We start from the raw sequence: 20,011 nt of genomic DNA, 5'->3' as shown, positions 1-20,011 counted from the left end.
CCTTTATCAGGCTGCCATTGGAAAATCACATGACAAACAGGCAGGAAGATATTCCTGTGCATGCTTCCTTCCCTTACCACACATTCCCATCTCAGGTCTTGCTCCTGTTTAGTGAGGTGTTCAGGTAATAAGGCAGAGATAGAAAGCTCCAGCAAGTTCAAAAGCATTACTCCTCCTCATCTCTTACCTATTGATAGGTCTCTCTGATTTGGTGAGAAGCACCTTCCAGCACCATTCCCAGTCTCCTAGCTAGAAGAGGAGGGCCATCACCCTCTCTGGATGTCTGGATCACCCATCATCCTCATGGTTGTCAAGGATTCTTTTCTCTGTGGTCAGAAAGGAAGGGTTGGTGCTAAGGATCTTTGCTGTGCTAAGTGTGGGCTGACCCTTCTAGATCTGGGGCAGCTGCCTCATACACAGCTTCTGTTCAGTTTCTATTGAATCCTGCTCATACCTTTGTACCTTTGTCTGCTTTCTCTGTCCCTGCTGTTTCCAACAGGCACACCTCCATCCACACCAAGCACAGTATCCACTACAGCAGAATCTCCAACCCCTCCCTTGCCACCAGAGACTCCCACCACCACTGCCAGCACCATGATGCCCCCCAGCAGCACCACCAGCACTCCAAGCGCGACAACTGTTACTGAATCACCAACACCCACCTCAACTACTCCAAGCACATCCACGCCCACACCAATGTACACCACCATGACAACAACTCCAGGTATTTCTACATCTTGTGCTCTCACACGTTCCCCTGCTGTTGGAGTAATGAAGATCCATAAGCACCTTTTTCTGCCTCTGTGTGGGATCAGGGATGGGTATAATTGCCAGGTGTTCCAGGAAATGGCCTGTTCCAAACCTGGTGTTTTGGGCTGGCGGTTTCATAAAGGAACAAGTATTCAGGGATCATGGGAAGAATGTCTTGGCTACCCTGACTCAACAGGGCTCCAAGGAGTTATTTCATGCTGGTGCCCAGTTTAGAAAGATGCTGAAGTGGTGAGAAATGTTGCTTTTGCTGGTTTTGGACCATTCTTCTGCTGGCCAGAATGGAATCACTGGAGCCATGGAGTTCAATTAGAGTAGGGCTTGGTCTAGTGACAGTGGTATATCAGGCTCTGTCTGGACCCAGCTGTGCCAAGTTTTTTCCCTTTCGCCTTCTTTGTCCAGTCAGTTTTAACAGTTGTCTGTTGTAATAGATGTTGGAAGGAAGGATTCCCATGCCAGACTTTTGGGAACAATCTCTCTGCAGACTACCCCTTGCTGTGAACTGTGGCCTTGATGAGATTCACTAGTGCCCAGGGAAGTAGTTCATCAGGCCTTCATTGCACCACAGGGTTACCACATGATGATCAGGCAGGAATATATTCACAGAATCAGTTAGGTTGGAAAAGATCTCTGAGATCATCATGTCCACCGTTGCCATGTCACCTAGACCATGGCACTAAGTGCCACATCCACTTTTGTCTTAAAAGCCACCAGACACTGTGGCTCTGTCACCTCCTTGGGCAGTCCATTACAGTGTCTAATCATTTGTTCTCTGGAGAAATTCTTCCTAATATCCAGCTTAAACCTTCCCAGCACAACTGCCTCATGCACAGCTTCTGTTCAGTTGACATTGAGTCCCACTCATACCTTTGTGCCTTTGTCTGTTTTCTCTGTCCCTGCTGTTTCTAACAGGCACACCTCCATCCACACCAAGCACAACAAAATCAACAACTACTACCTCGCCACCAGAGACTACCACCTCCACCACCAGCCCTCCAAGAACAACAACCACTGTTCCTGGATCAACAACAACCATCTCAACTCCTCGAAGTATGTTCCCAAAAGCAATAATTCTCACCAAAACCCCACTGCCCCCAGGAACAGAACCGACAAATAATTCTCTGGTTCTGTTGTCATTTCTGGCCTTGCTGTGGGAGTAGTAAAGGTCCATGAAACACCTCCATATATGGCTTTGGATGAGATCAGGGATGGGTGTAACTTCTGGGAATCCCAGGAAGAGTCTTGTGGCCAAATCTGGCCCTTGTTCTGGCTATTTCATAAGGAACAAGGATTTAGGGGTTCTTGGGGGAAGGTCTTGTCTTTCCTGACTCAACAGCGCTTCAAGGAGGTATTTCATGTTGGTGCCCAGCTTAGACAGATGCTTAGACTACCCATTAGAAGTAATGGGTAACATTACTTTTGCAGCTGTTGGACAGTGTCCTTTAGCTGGCCAGAATGTAGTCACTGGATCCATGGAGCGCAGTTGGAGTGGGACTTGGTCTTATAGCAGCAGGATTTCAGGCTGTGTTTGGGTTCAGCTGTGTAGACTTTCCTCTTTTTCTTCTCCTCCTATGCCCTCTGGGTGTTAGTGGTTGTCAGCTGTTAAACATGTAAGAAGGAAGGATTCTCCTGCCAGCCTTTGAGGGAACAGTTTCACGCTGCAGACTGCCTCTTGCTGTGAATTTTTGGTCTTTGGCTGACATTTCACCTGGTGAGATCCACTAGTGCCCAGGGAAGCCCTCCATCAGACTGACATTGGAACACAGGGGGAATCACATGCCAATCAGGCAGGAACATACTCCTGGGCATGCTTTCCTTCCCAGTTTCCACTCTTATCTCCTATTCCATGAATTAGTGAGGTGTTCCAGTAATGAGGCAGAGATAGAAAGCTCCAGCTTGATCCAAAACATTCCTCCTCCTCATCTCTTACCTATTGGTTGGTCTGTCTGATTTTGTGAGAAGCACCTTCCAGCACCATCTTTAATCTCTTCACTAGGAGAGAAGCGCCATGACAATTTCTGTGCATGGATGTCAAGGATTCTGCTTTCGACAGCCAGAAAGGAAGGGCTGTTTCTGGGGACCATTGCTGTGTGAAGGGTGGGCTGACCTCTCTAGGTCTGTGGCAGCTGCCTCATGTACAGCTTCTGCTTTGTTCCTCTTGAGTCTCACTGATGCCTTTGTGCCTTTGTCTGTTTTCTCTGTCTCTGCTCTTTCCAACAGCCCCACCTACGAAGACACCGAGCACACCAGAAACACCAGCTACTCCCACTCCGACAGCATCTGAATCTCCCAACATCACTGCCAGCACCACAATGCCCCCCAGCAGCACCACCAGCATCAGCACCCCTAGGACAACAACAACAACCGTTACTGGCTCATCAACAAACTTCTCAACTATTTCAAGCACATCCACACCCATAGCAGAATATACAACCACCCTACCAACTCCAGGTACTTCTGCCTTGTCTGATCTTGTATCCCCTTGCTTTGAGAATAATGCAGATCTGTTGGCACCTCCATTTGTGCCTCAGTATGGAATTGGGGATGGGTGTAACTGCTGTGCATCCCATGAAATGCTCTTTGCCCAAAGCTGGAACTTGGGCTGGCTGTTTCAGAAGTTATGAGAATTCAGGGATTCTTGTGAGAAGCTCTTGGCTTCCATTACTCAATAGGCATCTAATAAGGTGTTTCATGCTGGTACTCCTGCTGGGCTTAAAGAGATGCCAAACTGATGGGAAATCTTGTGTTCTTGTTGGACCTTGGACCTCCTTCATCTGTCAAGAATTTAGTCACTGGACTTAAGTGTGAAATTGCAGTGAGGATTACTCTTGTGGCACTGTAATTTCAGGTGCTTTCTGGGAAAAATTTTGCAGACTTTATACACTGTCTTCTCCTCCTTTGCAATGTCAGTGCTAGTGGATGCCAGTGTTCATAGATATAGGAAGCAGGGATTTCTGTGACAGGCTTTTGGGAACAGTTTCACTCTGCAGACTGTCACTTCCTCTGAAGTGTGGTCTTTGGCTGATGAGATTCACAAATCTTCTGGGAAGCCCTTCAGAGGGCTGACATCGAATCAGGGGAACTACCGTGACAATGAGGTAGGAACATATTCCTCTGTGTGCTTCATTCTCGAACCACACATTCCCCTCTCAGCTCCTGCCCCAGGATTTGGTGAGATGTCCAGGCAATGAGGCAGAGATAGAAGGCCTCAACCAGATCAAAAGCATTACTCCCACTCCTCTCTTGCTTGGTATTTCTGATTTTGTGAGAAGCACCTTCCAGCACCATCCCCAGTCTCCTAGTTAGGAAAGGAGGGCCATCACCCTTTCTGTGCATGGATTTCAAGGATTCTTCTCTCTGGGGCCAGAAAGGAAGGGTTGGTGCTAGGGATCTTTGCTGATCTACGTGTGGGCTGTTACCTCTAGGTCTGGGGCACCTCCCTCATGCACAGCTTCTGTTCAGTTCACACTGAGTCCCACTGATGCCTTTGTGCCTTTGTCTGTTTTCTCTCTCCCTGCTGTTTCTAACAGGCACACCCAGCACAGCATCTCCTACACCAGAAGTGACACCCACTTCCACGTCAGCAGAGACTCTCACCACCACCACCACCACCACCACCACCACCACCAGCAGCAGACCAACGACGACAGCAACAACTGTTACACCAACCATCTCAACTCCTATAAGTATGATCTGAAACCAAGTAATTCCTGCCAAAAGCCCTGTGCCTCCAACTACAGCACCAACAAATAATTCTCTGGCTTTGTTGTCATTTCTGGCCTTGCTGTGGGAGGTAGTGAAGATTCATGAGCACATGCATTTGTGGCTGTGGAAGGGATCAGGGATGGGTGTAATTTCTGGGCAACCTGTGGCCAAGTCTGGCCCTTGTTCTGGCTATTTCATAAGGAACAAGGATTTAGGGGTCCTTGGGGAAGGTCTTGTCTTCCCTGATTCAACAGTGCTCCAAGGAGGTATTTCATACTTGTGCCCAGATTAGACAGATGCTGAAGTGATGGGAATGTTGCTTTTGCTGCTATTGGACTTTGTGCTCCAGCTGTCCAGAATGTAGTCACTGGACCTTAGGTGTGCAGTTGGAGTGGGGCTAAAGTTTGTGGCGGTAGCACTTCAGGCTCTGTTTGGTCACAGCTGTGCAGACCTTCTTCTCTTTCTCTCCTGTTTTGTTTCTGTGGCCATCTCTACTCCTTACCAGCTGTTTGGGCTGTGGGATGCTTTCCTGGCTTTTGCTGGCCGAGTCTGGGGATTGGTTTCAGAGCTCAGATTGCCACATTTGACAGACATAAACTCTGGGCAGCATTCCCATTGGTGCTTGTCTTCATCGATCTGTGTGCTGCTGGGAAGTGCTGGGAAGCACTGGGAAGCAGCTGAGGCTTAGTCAGCAGCATGTGTCCAGTGCCTGCTTTCCCTGTCGTTGGGTGCCTTCCGAGTGGTTGTTTTCTCTGTGCGATATTGAGGTGATATGCATGGCCCAAGCAGCTGAGAGAGTGGCAGGAGTGTCTGCTTAGTCCCGCTCTGCCGCCTGTATGGGTCTTATGTGAGAGGTTTATTGCACACGAGAGTCCATACAAAGCCACGTGACCCAGCTGTGGGGGACACACACATAAGTCATGAGTGCCTGTGTCCTGATTTGGGCCAGGAGTGGTTTGTAGGGCCAAGAAGGAGAGGCTGGCCACACCATCGAGCTTTCTTATGGCCAGTGTTGGCTGAGTGCAGTAGCAGCCTGTGGGGCGCTGCTGAGTGCAGGGGATGCCCAGAGCACGACCTGAGTGTGAAGTGGTGCCCTGCATTGTTGTCTCTGTCCTGTTTCTAACTGTCTGTCTCGTTGTCACCTCTCAGAATGTGAGTGCATCTGGTCGGACTGGATCGATGTGACTTACCCGGATGGTTCTGACAGGAACAGTGGTGACTACGAAACCTTTGAGAACATTTGGAAGCAATACCCCTCCTGGGAGTGTGCAAAAGTTGAGAATATTTCCTGCCGAGCAGAGAAATTCCCTAGCTCTTCCATTGCAGATTTAGGGCAGAAAGTGGAATGTAATGTTAACGTAGGGCTCATCTGTAACAATAAAGATCAGCAGATAGGAGGTATAATACCAATGCCAGTCTGCCTCAACTACGAGATCAGTGTCTGCTGCACCCCCAACAAACCAGAGTGTCTTCCAACTCCAAGCACCACGAGCACCACAACTTCCACAGCTTCACCCACAACGAGCAGTGTGTCCCCTCCAATATCAACCACCGCTCCAACGACAACAGCAGAGACTCCCAGTTCTACCACCACCACCACCACCACGATGCCCCCCAGCAGCACCACCACTAGTGGCAGCACCTCACAGACAACAACAACTGTTCCTATCTCAACAACGCCCGTTTCAACTACTTCAAGCACATCCACGCCCACACCAACCCACACCACCACCACACCAACTCCAGGTACTTCTCTGATCTGTGCTTTCACATGTTTCCTTGCTGTGGGGAGCTGAAGGTCTTGTGAGCACCTCCATTTGTGCCTCTCTCTGGGATCTGAGATTGGACTAATTGTTGTGTTTTCCCTGAAATGGCCTTTGCCCAAAGGTGGCCCTTCGGCTGGCTGTTTCAGAAGGAGCAAGAATACAGGGCTCTATGTCCTCCTCTCCTGTGGAGACCTTAATCCTCTTGTTACTGTGCATACATCCTTCCCTGACCACAGATTCCTGTATCAGCTCTTACTCCATGAGTTAGTGAGATGTTCAGATAATGAGGCAGAGACAGAAAGCTCCCAGTAGATGAAAAGCATTACTGCTCCTCCTCTCTTCCCTATAGGTAGATCTCTGATTTTGTGAGAACCACCTTCCAGCACTATCCCCAGTATCATCACTAGGCAAGGCGGTCTGTGACCCTGTGTGTGCATGGATGTCAGGGATTCTGCTTTCTGTAGCCAGAAAGGGAGGGCTGGTTCTGGGGACAATTGCTGCACTAAGGGTGGGCTGGCCTGTGTATGTCTGTGGCTGCTGCCTCATGCACAGCTCCTGTTGAGTTCACATTGAGTCCCTCTGATGCCTTTGTTGCCTTTGTTTGTTTTCTCTGCCCCTGCTGTTTCCAACAGGCACAACTCCACCCACACCGAGTACACCAAAATCAACAACCACTACCTTGCTGCCAGAGACTTCCAACACCACCAGCGCCCTGATGACAACAACCACTGTTACTGGACCACCAACGCCCACCTCAACTACTTCAAGCACATCCTCACCAACACCAACATACACCACCACCACACCAACTCCAGGTACTTCTCTAGCCTGTGCTGTTGCTTGCTCCTGTCCTGTTGCCCTGAAGGTACATGAACACCTTTACATGAGGTAAATTGTGCGTCTCAGATGGATGTGGGATGGGTATAACTTCAGGGCAACACTGGAACAGCCGTTGCTTAAAACTTGCCTTTCATCTGACTATTTAGAAGGAGCAGAGTTTTGTGGTTCTAGGGAAAAGTTCTTGGTTTCCCTGACAGAGAGCCTACTATGAAAAATTTTGTGCTGCTGCCTAGCTTACACAGATCTTGAACAGATTGGAAATTTTTGGCACTGGCATTTTAGGCACTATTTGTACATAGCTGTGTAGACATTCTTCCCTCTCTCCTGTTCCTTTGCCCTGTTAGTGCAAAAAACATTTCAGTGGTTATAGATGTAGGAAGAAGGATTCCTCTGCCATCCTTTCAGAACAGTTTCATCCTGCAGACTGTGACTTTCTTTGAACTGTATCTTTGGCTGATCAGATCCACTAGTACTCTGAGAAGCCACTTATCCGATTGACATTGAGAAAACCACGTGCCAATCAGGCAGGATCATACTGCTGTACATTCTTCCTTCCCTCAATACAGATTCCCATCTCAGCTCTTAGTCCATGAGTTAGTTAGGAGTTCAGGTAATAAGGCAGAGATAGAAAGCCCCAGCCGGACCCACAGCATTACCCCTCCTCATCTTTACCTATTGGTAGTTTCTCTGATTTTGTGAGAATCATCTTCCAGTACTATGCCCAGTCTCTGCTAGGAGAGGAGAGCCATGATACTTTCTGTGCATTGATTTCAAATATTCTGCTATCTACGGCCAGAAAGCTCGGGCTGGTGCTAGGGACCATTGCTTTGCTAAGCTGAGCTCTTTAGCTCTCTGCCAGCTGCCTCATGTGCAGCTACTCTTCAGTTCACATTGAGTCCCACTGATGTCTTTGTTGCCTTTGTTTTCTCTGTCCCTGCTTTTTCTAACAGTCCCACCTTCATCCACACCGAGCACACCAAAATCAACAACTCCGCCACCAGAGACTACCACCTCCACCACCAGCCCTCTGAGCACAACCACTCTTCCTGGATCAACAATGCCCACCTCAACTACTTCAAGCACATCCTCACCAACACCAACATACACCACCACCATACCAACTCCAGGTACTTCTCCGGCCTGTGCTGTTTCTTGCTCCCATTTTGTTGTTGCCCTGAAGGTACATGAGCACCTCAAATTGTGCATCTCAGATGGATCTGGGATGGGTATAACTTCAGGGCAACACTGGAACAGCCTTTGCTTAAAACTTGCCTTTCATCTGGCTATTAAGAAGGAACAAGGTTTTGTGGTTCTGAGCAAAAGATCTGGTCTTCCCTCACTCAAAAAGGCTCAGATAAGGTGTTTCATGCTGATGCTCAGCTTATACAGATCTTGAACTGATGGGAAATCTTGCCTTTTTTTGCTGCTGCTGGACCTCGTCTCTCAGCTGGGCAGAACACATTCACTGGACACACATGCAATTTTGGCATGGCTTTGGTTTTTCAGTACTGGCATTTTAGGCACTGATTGGACATAACTGTGTAGATCTTCTTCCCACTCTCCCATTCCTTTGCCCTGTCAGTGCTTATGCTTGTCAGCTGTTATAGATGTAGAAAGGATGGATATGCTTTTGGGAACAATTTCATTCTGCAGACTGTGACTTTCTGTGAACTGTGGTCTTGGCTGATCAGATCCATTAGTACTCTAAGAAGCCACTTATCAGGGTGACATTGTGAAAACCACATGTCAATCAGACAGGAGCATACTGCTGTGCATGCTTCCTTCCCGGATCACAGCTTCCCATCTCAGCTCTTACCTGAGGATTTAGTGTGGTGTTCTAGATAATGACATGGAGATAGAAAGCCCCAGCAAGATCAAAAGCACTGCTCCTCCTCATCTCTTACCTATTGGTAGGTCTCTCTGATTTGGTGAGAAGCTGAGAAGCACCTTCCAGCACCATCTTTTTGCTCAGAGGGAAGGGACACAACCCTGTGTGTGCATGGATTTCAAATATTGTGCTTTTTGGGGCCAGAAAGGAAGGTCTGGTGCTAGGGTGGTATGACCTCTCTAGCTCTGTGGCAGCTACCTCATGAGTTCACATTGAGTCCCACTCATGCCTTTGTGCCTTTTTCTGTTTTCTCTGTCTCTGCTGTTTCCAACAGGCACATCTCCATCCACACTGAGCACACCAAAATCAACAACCACTACCTCACTGCCGGAGACTACCACCTCCACCACCAGCCCTCCAAGCACGACAACCACTGTTCCAACTACCACCACTATTCCAATTAACACCAGAACCCTGACAGTTCCACCCACTGAACCAATAAGTAATTCCCAGGGTTTCATGTTCTTTGCTGATTTTAGAAAGCCGTGTTTATTGGCAGCTTAACATGTATTTTAGTTTCTATACTCTGCACTACTGTAGTCAATTATATTTCAAAAATATCCCAGCTAACATTTCAGCAGCAATGTTGTATCTCCTACTGTGCCAGTTCATCTACTTCTTTTAAAGGGCATGAAGTACATGAAGGAGTTTGCCTGCTCTCACCCAAATGTAAATTAGTTTTCATTGAAGGACTGTTCTTGTGGCAGAACCAGTGTATCTTAATTCCTCTAACATTATTACTGCACTCTTATTATGTACACAGTGCTTCTCTCTCCACCATGTGTCACTTATATCATGCTATAAAAGCACGAATAGATGGCTCTGAGGCTGGCCTGTGAGAATCATGAACACTTTTAAACATCGTAATAAAAAACTATTTTAAAGGAGTCTCCATAGCAACCATAATGAAAACTGGCCATGTGGAAAAGCAGAAAAGTGTATTTTGGGTTTGTAGCATCCCAAAATAGCTTGTGTGTGAGTAGTCTTAAAGGCTTGGGCATTAGAAATGGATGGAACACATTAGAATGCTCCAGCAATGGCTCAGTTTCTGTAGAATCAAATGACTCTGAGCATAATCAATGGTGGTATGAACGTACCACATGGAGCAGCACAGGGAATAATGGTCTTTCCATAGAATATAGTGTGACAGAATACAGTATTAACCAGAGTTCATTGATCTACTCAGTGGATTCCCCTGGGATCTTGGACTGCTGGACTCTTCCATGCAATATAAAGTTTAAATACTGCAGAAGATATTCCCTCTGACACTGATTGTTGATAAAGTGTTTATATCAATGTCTCCTATGCAAGAGGTAGGATATTTTGTTAATAATCCCTCAATGATGCAAAACCATTAATAAAACAATTTCTGTCTAAAGACCCTATGCTTAGGCTTGTTGAACTACATATGCTTATTGGAAAATGAGATGACATTAGGAAGAAAATGCAATTTCTCTACTTAAAATACTCTGTTTTCTTCCTGTCTTAAAGAGACACTTGAACCAGAGACAACAAAGACAAGCACTCCAGTTACTCCTTCAACTACCCCACTGCCAACAACAAGAACAACAGAAATAAGTACAGTGTCTACTGCAAACACCACTAGCCAACAGTCAACATCACCAGTGTCAACAAGCCCAGTGACAGCTACCACCTCTGAAGTCACTGAAACAGGATCAACCACCAAGACCACCACTTCCGGCCCCACGCCCTCAAGATCCACCAGCACCACACCAGTAACAGAAACACCTTTCCATGAGACCACTACCACCAGGACCTCAAGCCATCCAATAGGATTATCTACCACCACTTCCACCCCTGGCACCACCACAACCTCCGGACCAAGCAGCCCTACAGGAACACAACCACCAGTATCAACAACCCCATTCACTGGAACAGGATCAACCACCAAGACCACCACTTCAGGCCCCACACCCTCAGTGTCCACTCCACTCACCACCACAGTAGGAACAGAAACAAGCACCCCAATGACAACCTCTGCAACTGTTACTACTCCAACATCACCTACATCAGCCAGCCCTGTGTCAACCACCACCTCTGGTACTACTCCAACACAAAGCTTTACCACCACTTCAGGAACCACCTCTAGTAGTTTTATCACAATCAACACAACAACCACCATCTCCACCACCTTCAAAACCTTTCCCCCCGTCTCAACTACTACATCTGGGCCTACTACAATATCAACTGCAGTCACCACTACAGGAAGCTCTACACACAGTGCAACTCCTCCAGTTAATGGCTCAAGTTCAACTACAGGTCTAACACCAACCACTGCTAAAAAAACTTGTACTATTTTCCCTAATGAAACTTATGAGGTGAGTGGATTTCATACTTTCATTGTGCTTTGGATGGAGACTAGACACATAACTTCAAAGTTAGAAACATAGAGGTAGGCATTAATCTGGATAGGAAAGGAAGTATCAGTCTGTTCTATTTCCTTAGTTTTCTTGGGCATCAGCAGGACTTCCAATGATACTTGGATTGATAGCTTACATATTGCAACTAGCTCTTCAAGGATAATTTTTTAAAAGCTTTCTGCAAGGAGAAAGATCTCAGTTCAGTGTTTGTTGTAGAATAGTTCTGATGAAGAGGAAACCAAGAGCTAAGTGGTCCTAAGCTATCTCTTCTATTTCTGTTTCTGAATAAGTCTAGAGTGTGTAAAAGTTGTTTGCGTGCTTACATTGCAGCGTAACAAAAATCCACAGGGCTGAATTTGGAATGAGTCATACTTGTTCGCAGATTGGTTTCAGGAGAATGGTTCACAGATTGGTTTCAGCACTGTGAAACAGATCACTGCATTCAAATGCTTACGGAATTTGACTCAGAGTTCTTATTTTTATTCTTTTTTTTTTGAACCCTCCACCTTTGACACAGACAAATTCGTGTCTTGTATATTTCTAAAGCCTCATCATAGTTTAGATGCCTACCAACTTGCTCAGTAGATCTGCAGGAATAAAAATTATACATGTCTGCAAAACTGGTAGAAGATAGAAGAAAACTCATGCAATCATAATGCATGAACATAACCACCTTGGACATTTTTCCCTGAACAGTTGGTGTTCACCGTAGCTTTAGATATTAATCTGTTCTAGGCATTTGTGGAAGGGAATTGACCATATATTGGCCATTCATATTGATCAGTGTCTTTCACTGTTCTTTAGAGAGGGTGTAAAGGTGATGAGATTAGGTGAGACATCTCACTTTTAGATAGCTGAAATTAGAAAAGTTGATTCTCATTTCGGTTTACTGGCTTGACTTTTGTAAGTAATGCTTTTCACTTAGCAGCTCTCAGTTGTTCTAGCTCATATTGCTGACCTAGATAGTGCTGACTGATGCACTTCCATCCCATTTTCAGATTTCTGATGGGGGAAAACTTGTCAATAAACATATGGCTTTTTAGAAACCTGCAGAAGATATTCAGGCATAACTGTTGTCAGTCTCACTACTTCCTAAAGGTTTGTCTCTGTCTCCCCTCTCCCCCTCTCTTCAAACACAGCAAGGTGACTCATGGATACTCTGTAACTGCACTAAGGTTATATGTATAGAAGACAACATTGTCCAGGTGATTCCAATAATCTGCAATCCACCCCCAAAACCCACGTGTGCCAATGGACTGTCTCCTGTGCCAGTCATGGATAAAGATGGATGCTGTTGGCACTGGGAGTGTGATTGTAAGTATATATTTTGTTGAATATTTAATCTCCTGAGGAAACGATACTATTGTCAAGACCAACAATATTTATCAGGGAACAATTATCGTGCAAGGCTGTGACTCAGTCTTCTAGTGTTGGTTAGAATGCTCTGTTGATTCTTTTTAGCTAATTGAGTGATTGGCTTAGGTTGTCATTATCTCTACATAACTGTTGTGTTAGTAGAGTAAATTGATCTCCCAAAGAAGGACTTAAATGTCCAGATGCAGACATTTATAGGCTAGAAGCATATATATATATGTTACTTGTTCAGACTATTGGTAAAGATATATCTGTGGTACAGTGAATCCTATTCTCAGTTGTCTGTCATTAATGTCAGATGAACTGTGTACTGAAAGTGCCTGGTTTTTATTGATAACTTCTAGCTAATGAGTTCATGCATTGACATATACACTTCATTAAAATTAAAATGCCCAAAGTTCACTGAGATGTTTCCCACATCTACAGATTTTGCTTGTAGTCTGATATGATTTTGTATGCCATAAGGCCTAACTTAACTATATGTTTTTTTAGGCTACTGCACTGGCTGGGGAGATCCACATTACATGACTTTTGATGGACTGTACTACAGCTATCAAGGGAATTGTACATATGTCCTTGTGGAAGAGATCAATAAGAAAGTTGACAACTTTGGTGTCTACATTGATAACTACCATTGTGATACACGGGATGTAGTGTCCTGTCCTCGAACACTAATTGTGAGACATGAGACTCAGGAAGTGAGACTGACAACAGCACAACCAAATACTCTACAAGTAGAGGTACTAAAGAATGTTACCATTGATTTCTTGATTCAGATATTAATACTGCATCAACAGGATAATTATATTGACAAGGTTTGGGAAAAAAATTAATCTGTGTTTTAGATTCAGTAACAGTTTAGATTATAAAATTAGACTGCTTCAAAGCATTTCTTTACTCTGAATGTGGGGGAGAAAAAATTCTACAACTTCTTATCTTTTTAATTTAAAGTCTTTGCAGATCTCTCCTAAATACACAAGTGTGGAAAAATTGCTAAGAGTTAAGGATATAAAATAAGTTAATTTATAATTAACTATAATGTAACAAAGGAAAACAATGTGGAATGGGAGGAGATAATGTAAGGTAGACATAACAATAAAGTGCTGGCCTGAAGCATTTCTTAAAAGCGCCATTTGTACCTTTGACTTGTGTCATCTTCTTAATTTTTCAGAGTAGGGCACTTATATTTTCATTCCATTGCTAAATGTGATGTCAAGGTTTTTGGACTTCAAAATTAGTGAGAAGTTTTTGGGGCTTTTTGTAGCTTTTTGTAGCTTTTTCCTGTTTGTTTGGTTTATTTTTGTACATTACTGTGTGAGAATATTACAAGTTAGGTTGCAACATATTGCTGGAAATTTACAACATTTAGGCCTCTTTTTTTTCTCTAAAGCAAAGAAATCTCTGCTGAGTGAAAGTAGTAGTATTAGTTTCACAGGTATATCATGGCTACTGTATTGAAATAAATAATACAGTTTTAGTCTTATTTCCATTATTTAATTTTCCTATAAGCACGTTCCCTTTATGCCACGAAACCTAAAACTTTATACCATATGAATTTAGGAGAATTTTATATTCCACTTTCATGAGGAGTCCTTGGTGCCATAGTCACTCTAATAAGTCTGTTGAATGTTAGGATTTATCTGGTTTAAACCTTGAATAACTTCATTTGTCAGAGGTTAATGGGCTTTTTGTGGTTCAGAGAAGAAAAGTTTGACTTTCCAGTAACAAAGGAAACACAGGAACATTTGTTACAAATTCAAAGGATATTATTTACCTTTACATTCTCTCTGCAAAACAAAGAAGCAGTCAATTCTTTTGAAAAGTCAAACTAAATTTATGCCTCTTTTCTGTTTTCCTTTATTTATTAGGTGACAGTAAACAACCAGCTTGTGGCTTTGCCTTATAAGAAGTTTGGTGTGAGCATCTACGAATCAGGCATAAATCGTGTTGTGGAAATTCCTGAGCTGAAAATGAACGTGACCTACAATGGCTTGTCCTTTTCTATCAGAATGCCCTACAGCCTGTTTGGCAACAATACCCAGGGACAGTGTGGTAAGGCTTACTATTCCAATTTTTGCACTCTCATAAAACCACTGTGACAGCCCTGCTGCAAAGATAAATGGTATTTCCTAACAAATCTGTGAGTGAATTCTTCCTCCCCATACGACCCTTAGGTACTTGCAATAACAACACGGCAGATGACTGCATGCTGCCAAATGGAAACATTGCAGAAAACTGTGAAACCATGGCAGATCATTGGCAAGTTGTTGATCCTTCCAAACCACAGTGCTCTCCAGGCCTAGTTCCTACAGGTTCACCTAGCACAACACCAACACAACCTTGCAAAGAATCTTCCATCTGCGAGCTTCTTTTGGGAAGGTAACAATCCTCTTGGTTTTACAAGCTTTGGTCTTTGATTTAAATGGAAATTTTAGGATTAATTTACCAGTGGAAAGTGTTTGTAACTATTTCTCCATTTCTTGTATCTTTTTGATTTGCATCTACTCCTTTCTCTTTTTCCGGTTTTTATTTTTTGCTGACAGTTTCTTTCAACCATTGGCTGCCACATTAACCATTGCTGATGTTCCCATGTTCTTCTATACTCTCTGCCCTCTCCTGTCCCATGTTGTTGCCTTTTCCCACATTTACTTAGCAGAAAACAGAGTCCAGCTGAAAACAGAGATCTTAATTTTTAGAACAGTATGTCAGAACTGAAAAAGAAAAAAATCAAAATCACTTTAAAGAGATAGCACATGGTTGCACCCAATAATATACAACTCCTGGACTCAAAATGTTAGTGTCAAAGTGTTTTGTAGGTGAGGGAAGAATATTTTAAGATATATTGGAAGGTTACTATCTGGATAAGTGCTCTTATCACAGATCTCTCATTAATAGTCCATATCCACATCTCCTTAATCTCCCATATCCACTGTTGCCATATCATAAGTTGTTAAGCACATTGAAAAATATATGAATTATTCAGTAACTAATAATGATAAATATTTCTGTTTCTAGTGTGTTCAAGCCATGCCATGCATTTGTCCAGCCTGAGAAGTACTATGCAGCCTGTGTTTTTGATAGCTGCGTACTTCCCAACCTAGATCTGGAATGCTCAAGTCTGCAGATCTATGCTGCCATCTGTGCTGATCAAGGCGCATGCATTGACTGGAGAAAATATACCAATGGTGTATGCTGTAAGTATCTGGCCATAATAATTCATCTTGAATTATTAAGGAAGATTATGTGGAACTGTTTCAGCAGTAAGGTCATACTGCTTTCAGAGTAATGAAGGCACCAATAAATTATATCAGCTGCTCTCCTTAAGTAATTTTGCAGGTAACATTTTTAGCAATGGAAATGATAAATCGGCCTGCAAAAAAATACATGTATTGAATGTGCCAGAAACATCTGTATCAGTACATACATTTTTTGTATGCAGGCAGTTCTATGCTTTGCAGGCATTGGCAGATTACTCTCTATTTGGTGACATGTGCATTAGTTTTCATCTGTAGTAAGAGCACAAAGGGAAGGATGAGAGAACTTTGAGAACTTGTGCAAAAGAGACTAAAATTATGCGAAAAAATCATAGTCAAGATGTAGACTCTTGGCTTTATCACCTTAGTGTAAAGTACAGTATTATATCTCTATGGCTAAATTACACAAAATTATTCCATTTAGACACATAAGTCTATCTGGAATTTTTCCTCTTTGCTTCTCAAGATTATCATAGATACATAGGAAAATGACTGAACAGTATTTAAGTTCTTGGCATAAGATCATGGGGCTTTTATACAATATTGCTACTGAGCTGTTCCTCCTTTTTGTTCTTCATTCCAGCTCATAAATGTCCTTCAGGTAAAGAATACAGAGCATGTGGTCCTATTAAAGAGATGACCTGCAAATCAAGGTAAAAAATTCCTTCACAGTTAGTTATGACTTGTACAACTATTCAGTTGTATCTAATGCACAGGTGAATGAGCAAAATCAACCTCCTCTCATGTCTTAAACTGACTGTCAAATTTATTAGCACTATTCTGTTGACCCTAAATCTGGGTGCCTGAACTGTTTCTGTTTCTGTTGTTTGGCTATATCAAACACAGACACTGCAAACCCCAATCACAAATGTGCAGATCATTTGCCACTGTATTTTCTGTGAAAGGTTATTTGGCAGAATCCTCCTGTATGTGCCTATGACATTAATGGTCTTCCTCTGAACATTTTATCTCACAGAGGACAGAATGAGACATCAACTAAACAAGTGGAAGGCTGTTTCTGTCCTAATGGAACCATGTTGTATGACTCTGGTGTGGATGTCTGCGTGAAAACCTGTGGTGAGTTTTACTGCTTCACTTGGATGCATGTTTGTTTCCTCTTTATTTCCTTCCATATATACAACAAAGATTTGACTGTATGCAGTGCTCATACAATGTATAGTAGAGATGCCTCCTGTTACATGACTGGTAATGGAAATTTATTTTGGTATTTTCCAGGCTGTGTTGGAGTGGATATGATACCAAGAGAGGTATGATGCTGTATGCTTTTGGATTTCAAGTAGAAGTTTGGGTGGGGAGAGGAGAGTGGTCTCCACTGGTACAATCTTGTTTTGTCATCTGCGTACTTTGTATTCCTGGTTTTACTTCTGTTCCTTTTAATTGGCTACTATGCAATCACTCATTTTATTGTTTTTCAATGGCAGTTTGGAGAAAAGTTTACAGTGGACTGTCAGGACTGTATTTGCCTGGAAGGGGAACATGGCATTGTATGTGAGCCTCATGTATGTGAACAAAAGAAGGTCACTTGTGATGGAGAAGGCTTCTATGAGGTCAATGAAGTCAATCCTAAAGACTCCTGCTGCCCTCTTTTCACTTGCAGTGAGTTTATACTCTTGTTTCTAGTCTTTCTATACCTCTTGGAAATAGAAAGGAAAAAAGACTGAACTACCTTAATACCAGAGATCTATAGCAGGGAGTCACAAAATAGTATCTTTCCTCATGCTTTTTAAAATCAGCTTGCCCAGTGCTAGGGAAAATACATTTTAATATTGCAATGATTCAGTATAACTGAATTTACAGTTATGGGACTCAACATAACTAAAGCTATGGTTCTTGTGTTCAGGGCTACATTTTATTTAAGCAAAATGCAGAGAGATTATGGAATTCTCTGTGGATTTTCATTTTCCAGCAGTTGCCTAAAATAATGGAGAGAGTAGGAGTTGTTCCCTACTTCTTTGCATAGAATGGTGATACTTTATAAGCACAGCATAATTGCATAGTAGAAAAAGAACCATAAACTAATACAGTACCCCATATCCAGTGCCGGGATTTATGAGGAAAAACATGTTCCCTGTCTGCAATTTGTTTCTTTGAAGAGAACCTGGACTGTTTCCTAGCAATGGAAAGTTCATCCTAAGTGCTTTGATAGGTGTTTATTTCTTGTAGCTGTTATTTAGTGTATTAGTGTGATTTCTGTCTTATTCTTTTTTTTTTTTTTTTTTCCTCAGAATGCAATACAAGCTTGTGCACAGCTAAAGCCCCCAAGTGCTCACTGGGATTTGAAGTTCATTCTTATATTCCCAGTGGTCAGTGCTGTCCTGTATACCAATGTGGTAAGTCCCTTGGAATTATATTACAATGATTAGCCTTATAGTTTTATTTATTACATAATTTAGCACTACACTTAATAAGACTGTACGCAATAGCCGGTTGAAAGAGGTGTTAAACACAGATTCTACAAATTCACTACTATTAAAATTGGTTATTAGTGCTATAGTTATGAAACTAGGCAATCAGATATAGCTCAGGTGACTCAAGTTCAATTTCCTGCTTGTAAATACACGTAAGAACAGCTACAGAATTAACTGGGATGATGGTCTCAGCTTAATCTAGCAAAAAGTCCCTAGAAGCATCCCCAGTAGAAGACAGATTTACAGTTCTTGGTAACTGAAACAAGGAAGTGCTTGTATCTGTTAAGTGGACATTCTTGGCGATGAACTGGACTGCATATTTTGGGACAAATCTTTTTCCCTTCTTGCACATGCAGTATTAGTTTTTATACTTTATACATGTCCTATCTGCTACCAGAATTGGGGAATAACCATATGAATTGTGATTCACTGTGGAAGAAATGAGTTGGATTGGAGTGGGGTGAAGACATTTTTTATTCATTTTTCCTATCTAAACATCTAAATCTTTGCTTATTAACAGTTCCCAAGGGGGTTTGCGTACATGAGAATGCTGAGTTCTTGGTAAGTTCCTGTTTCAACAGTCTTCTAAAAATGCTTTAAAGACCAGTTAGTATACTTGATCAGAAGTGCTATGAAAAGGTTTATCCAGTACAACAAATATTTTAGAAATTTTCAAATTTCTGTCAGGAGTTTATCACAATTTCACAAAGCCTAAATCTTTTCTGAAAAATTTCCTGTGTAGGAAAGAAATTGAAGAGCTGCATGTATGTCGGTATCATAGAGGAATTTGGGTTTAGTGTGCTGACATTTAAAAAAGTCAGTCCACATTTACTGTCAGCACGTTATTGCAGTTTTAAGACTCTTTTCAAAAATTAAAAGATATATAAATAACTCTTATTCTAACCAAATTTAGATTTCTAATTCTCTTGGGTCTAGTAATTGTACCTTTTCATTTAATATCAGAATTTGTCATTGCTATACAGGACTCAATAAAGACATATTAAATTATACTAAGTATTTAAAATGTTGTCTTCTTAAATGACTAGCCAAATAGCTACCCAGTTGTCTTTGTGATTTTTTTTCCTTTTTCATTGCTTCATTTACAGATTTAAAAAAATTAATAAATGTCTGTTTAAACATTTAATAACTCATTAATATGTGATTTTTTTTTCCTTAAAATGTGTAGCCCAACTCCTCAGTCTTTGTTGACAAGTGTCGGAATTGTGTCTGCACGAATGATATTAATGTCAGCACTCAACTGAATATCATCTCCTGTGAACATGTCCCCTGCAACACAAAATGTCAACCAGTAAGTGGCAAACTTAAAGAAACAAAAGACCCCAAAATACCCATATATGTGAATTCCAGTTTGATCAATGAGTGATATTAAGCAGAGGAGAGGGAGTTGAAACCCAGAGACCAACTCCAGCATGGATATCAACTATTCTTTGAACAATCTACTACCTGAGATTGACTGTGTAACTGTCAGCATTCAGTTCACACTGGCAGAATTAGCTGGGAAATTTCTGTAGACCACCTTGTGGAGTAATATTTAATTATTATGCATATTTATTCTAGTGCTTTATTCCATTTATAACCTGCTTCT

The 20,011-nt window shown here is 42.6% G+C and overlaps 1 protein-coding gene across 1 annotated transcript in view; it reads left to right on the top strand.

Moving 5' to 3' along the window:
• MUC2 (mucin 2, oligomeric mucus/gel-forming) overlaps positions 1-20,011 on the top strand; it is a 53,746-nt gene that overhangs the window by 30,033 nt on the left and 3,702 nt on the right. The window contains exons 35-53 of the mRNA XM_053980695.1: positions 500-724; positions 1,681-1,818; positions 2,989-3,219; positions 4,299-4,454; positions 5,623-6,219; positions 6,872-7,054; positions 10,459-11,306; positions 12,488-12,662; positions 13,215-13,462; positions 14,591-14,774; positions 14,897-15,101; positions 15,738-15,925; positions 16,566-16,629; positions 16,953-17,053; positions 17,213-17,244; positions 17,419-17,593; positions 18,223-18,327; positions 18,926-18,966; positions 19,592-19,714. Coding sequence (XP_053836670.1) covers positions 500-724; positions 1,681-1,818; positions 2,989-3,219; positions 4,299-4,454; positions 5,623-6,219; positions 6,872-7,054; positions 10,459-11,306; positions 12,488-12,662; positions 13,215-13,462; positions 14,591-14,774; positions 14,897-15,101; positions 15,738-15,925; positions 16,566-16,629; positions 16,953-17,053; positions 17,213-17,244; positions 17,419-17,593; positions 18,223-18,327; positions 18,926-18,966; positions 19,592-19,714 — 4,019 coding nt within the window. The remainder of the gene's footprint in view (positions 1-499; positions 725-1,680; positions 1,819-2,988; positions 3,220-4,298; positions 4,455-5,622; positions 6,220-6,871; positions 7,055-10,458; positions 11,307-12,487; positions 12,663-13,214; positions 13,463-14,590; positions 14,775-14,896; positions 15,102-15,737; positions 15,926-16,565; positions 16,630-16,952; positions 17,054-17,212; positions 17,245-17,418; positions 17,594-18,222; positions 18,328-18,925; positions 18,967-19,591; positions 19,715-20,011) is intronic.

This window comes from Vidua macroura, chromosome 6 (assembly GCF_024509145.1).
Source record: "Vidua macroura isolate BioBank_ID:100142 chromosome 6, ASM2450914v1, whole genome shotgun sequence".
Lineage (NCBI taxonomy): Eukaryota > Metazoa > Chordata > Aves > Passeriformes > Viduidae > Vidua > Vidua macroura.
This window is presented reverse-complemented; position numbering and strand designations above follow the sequence as displayed.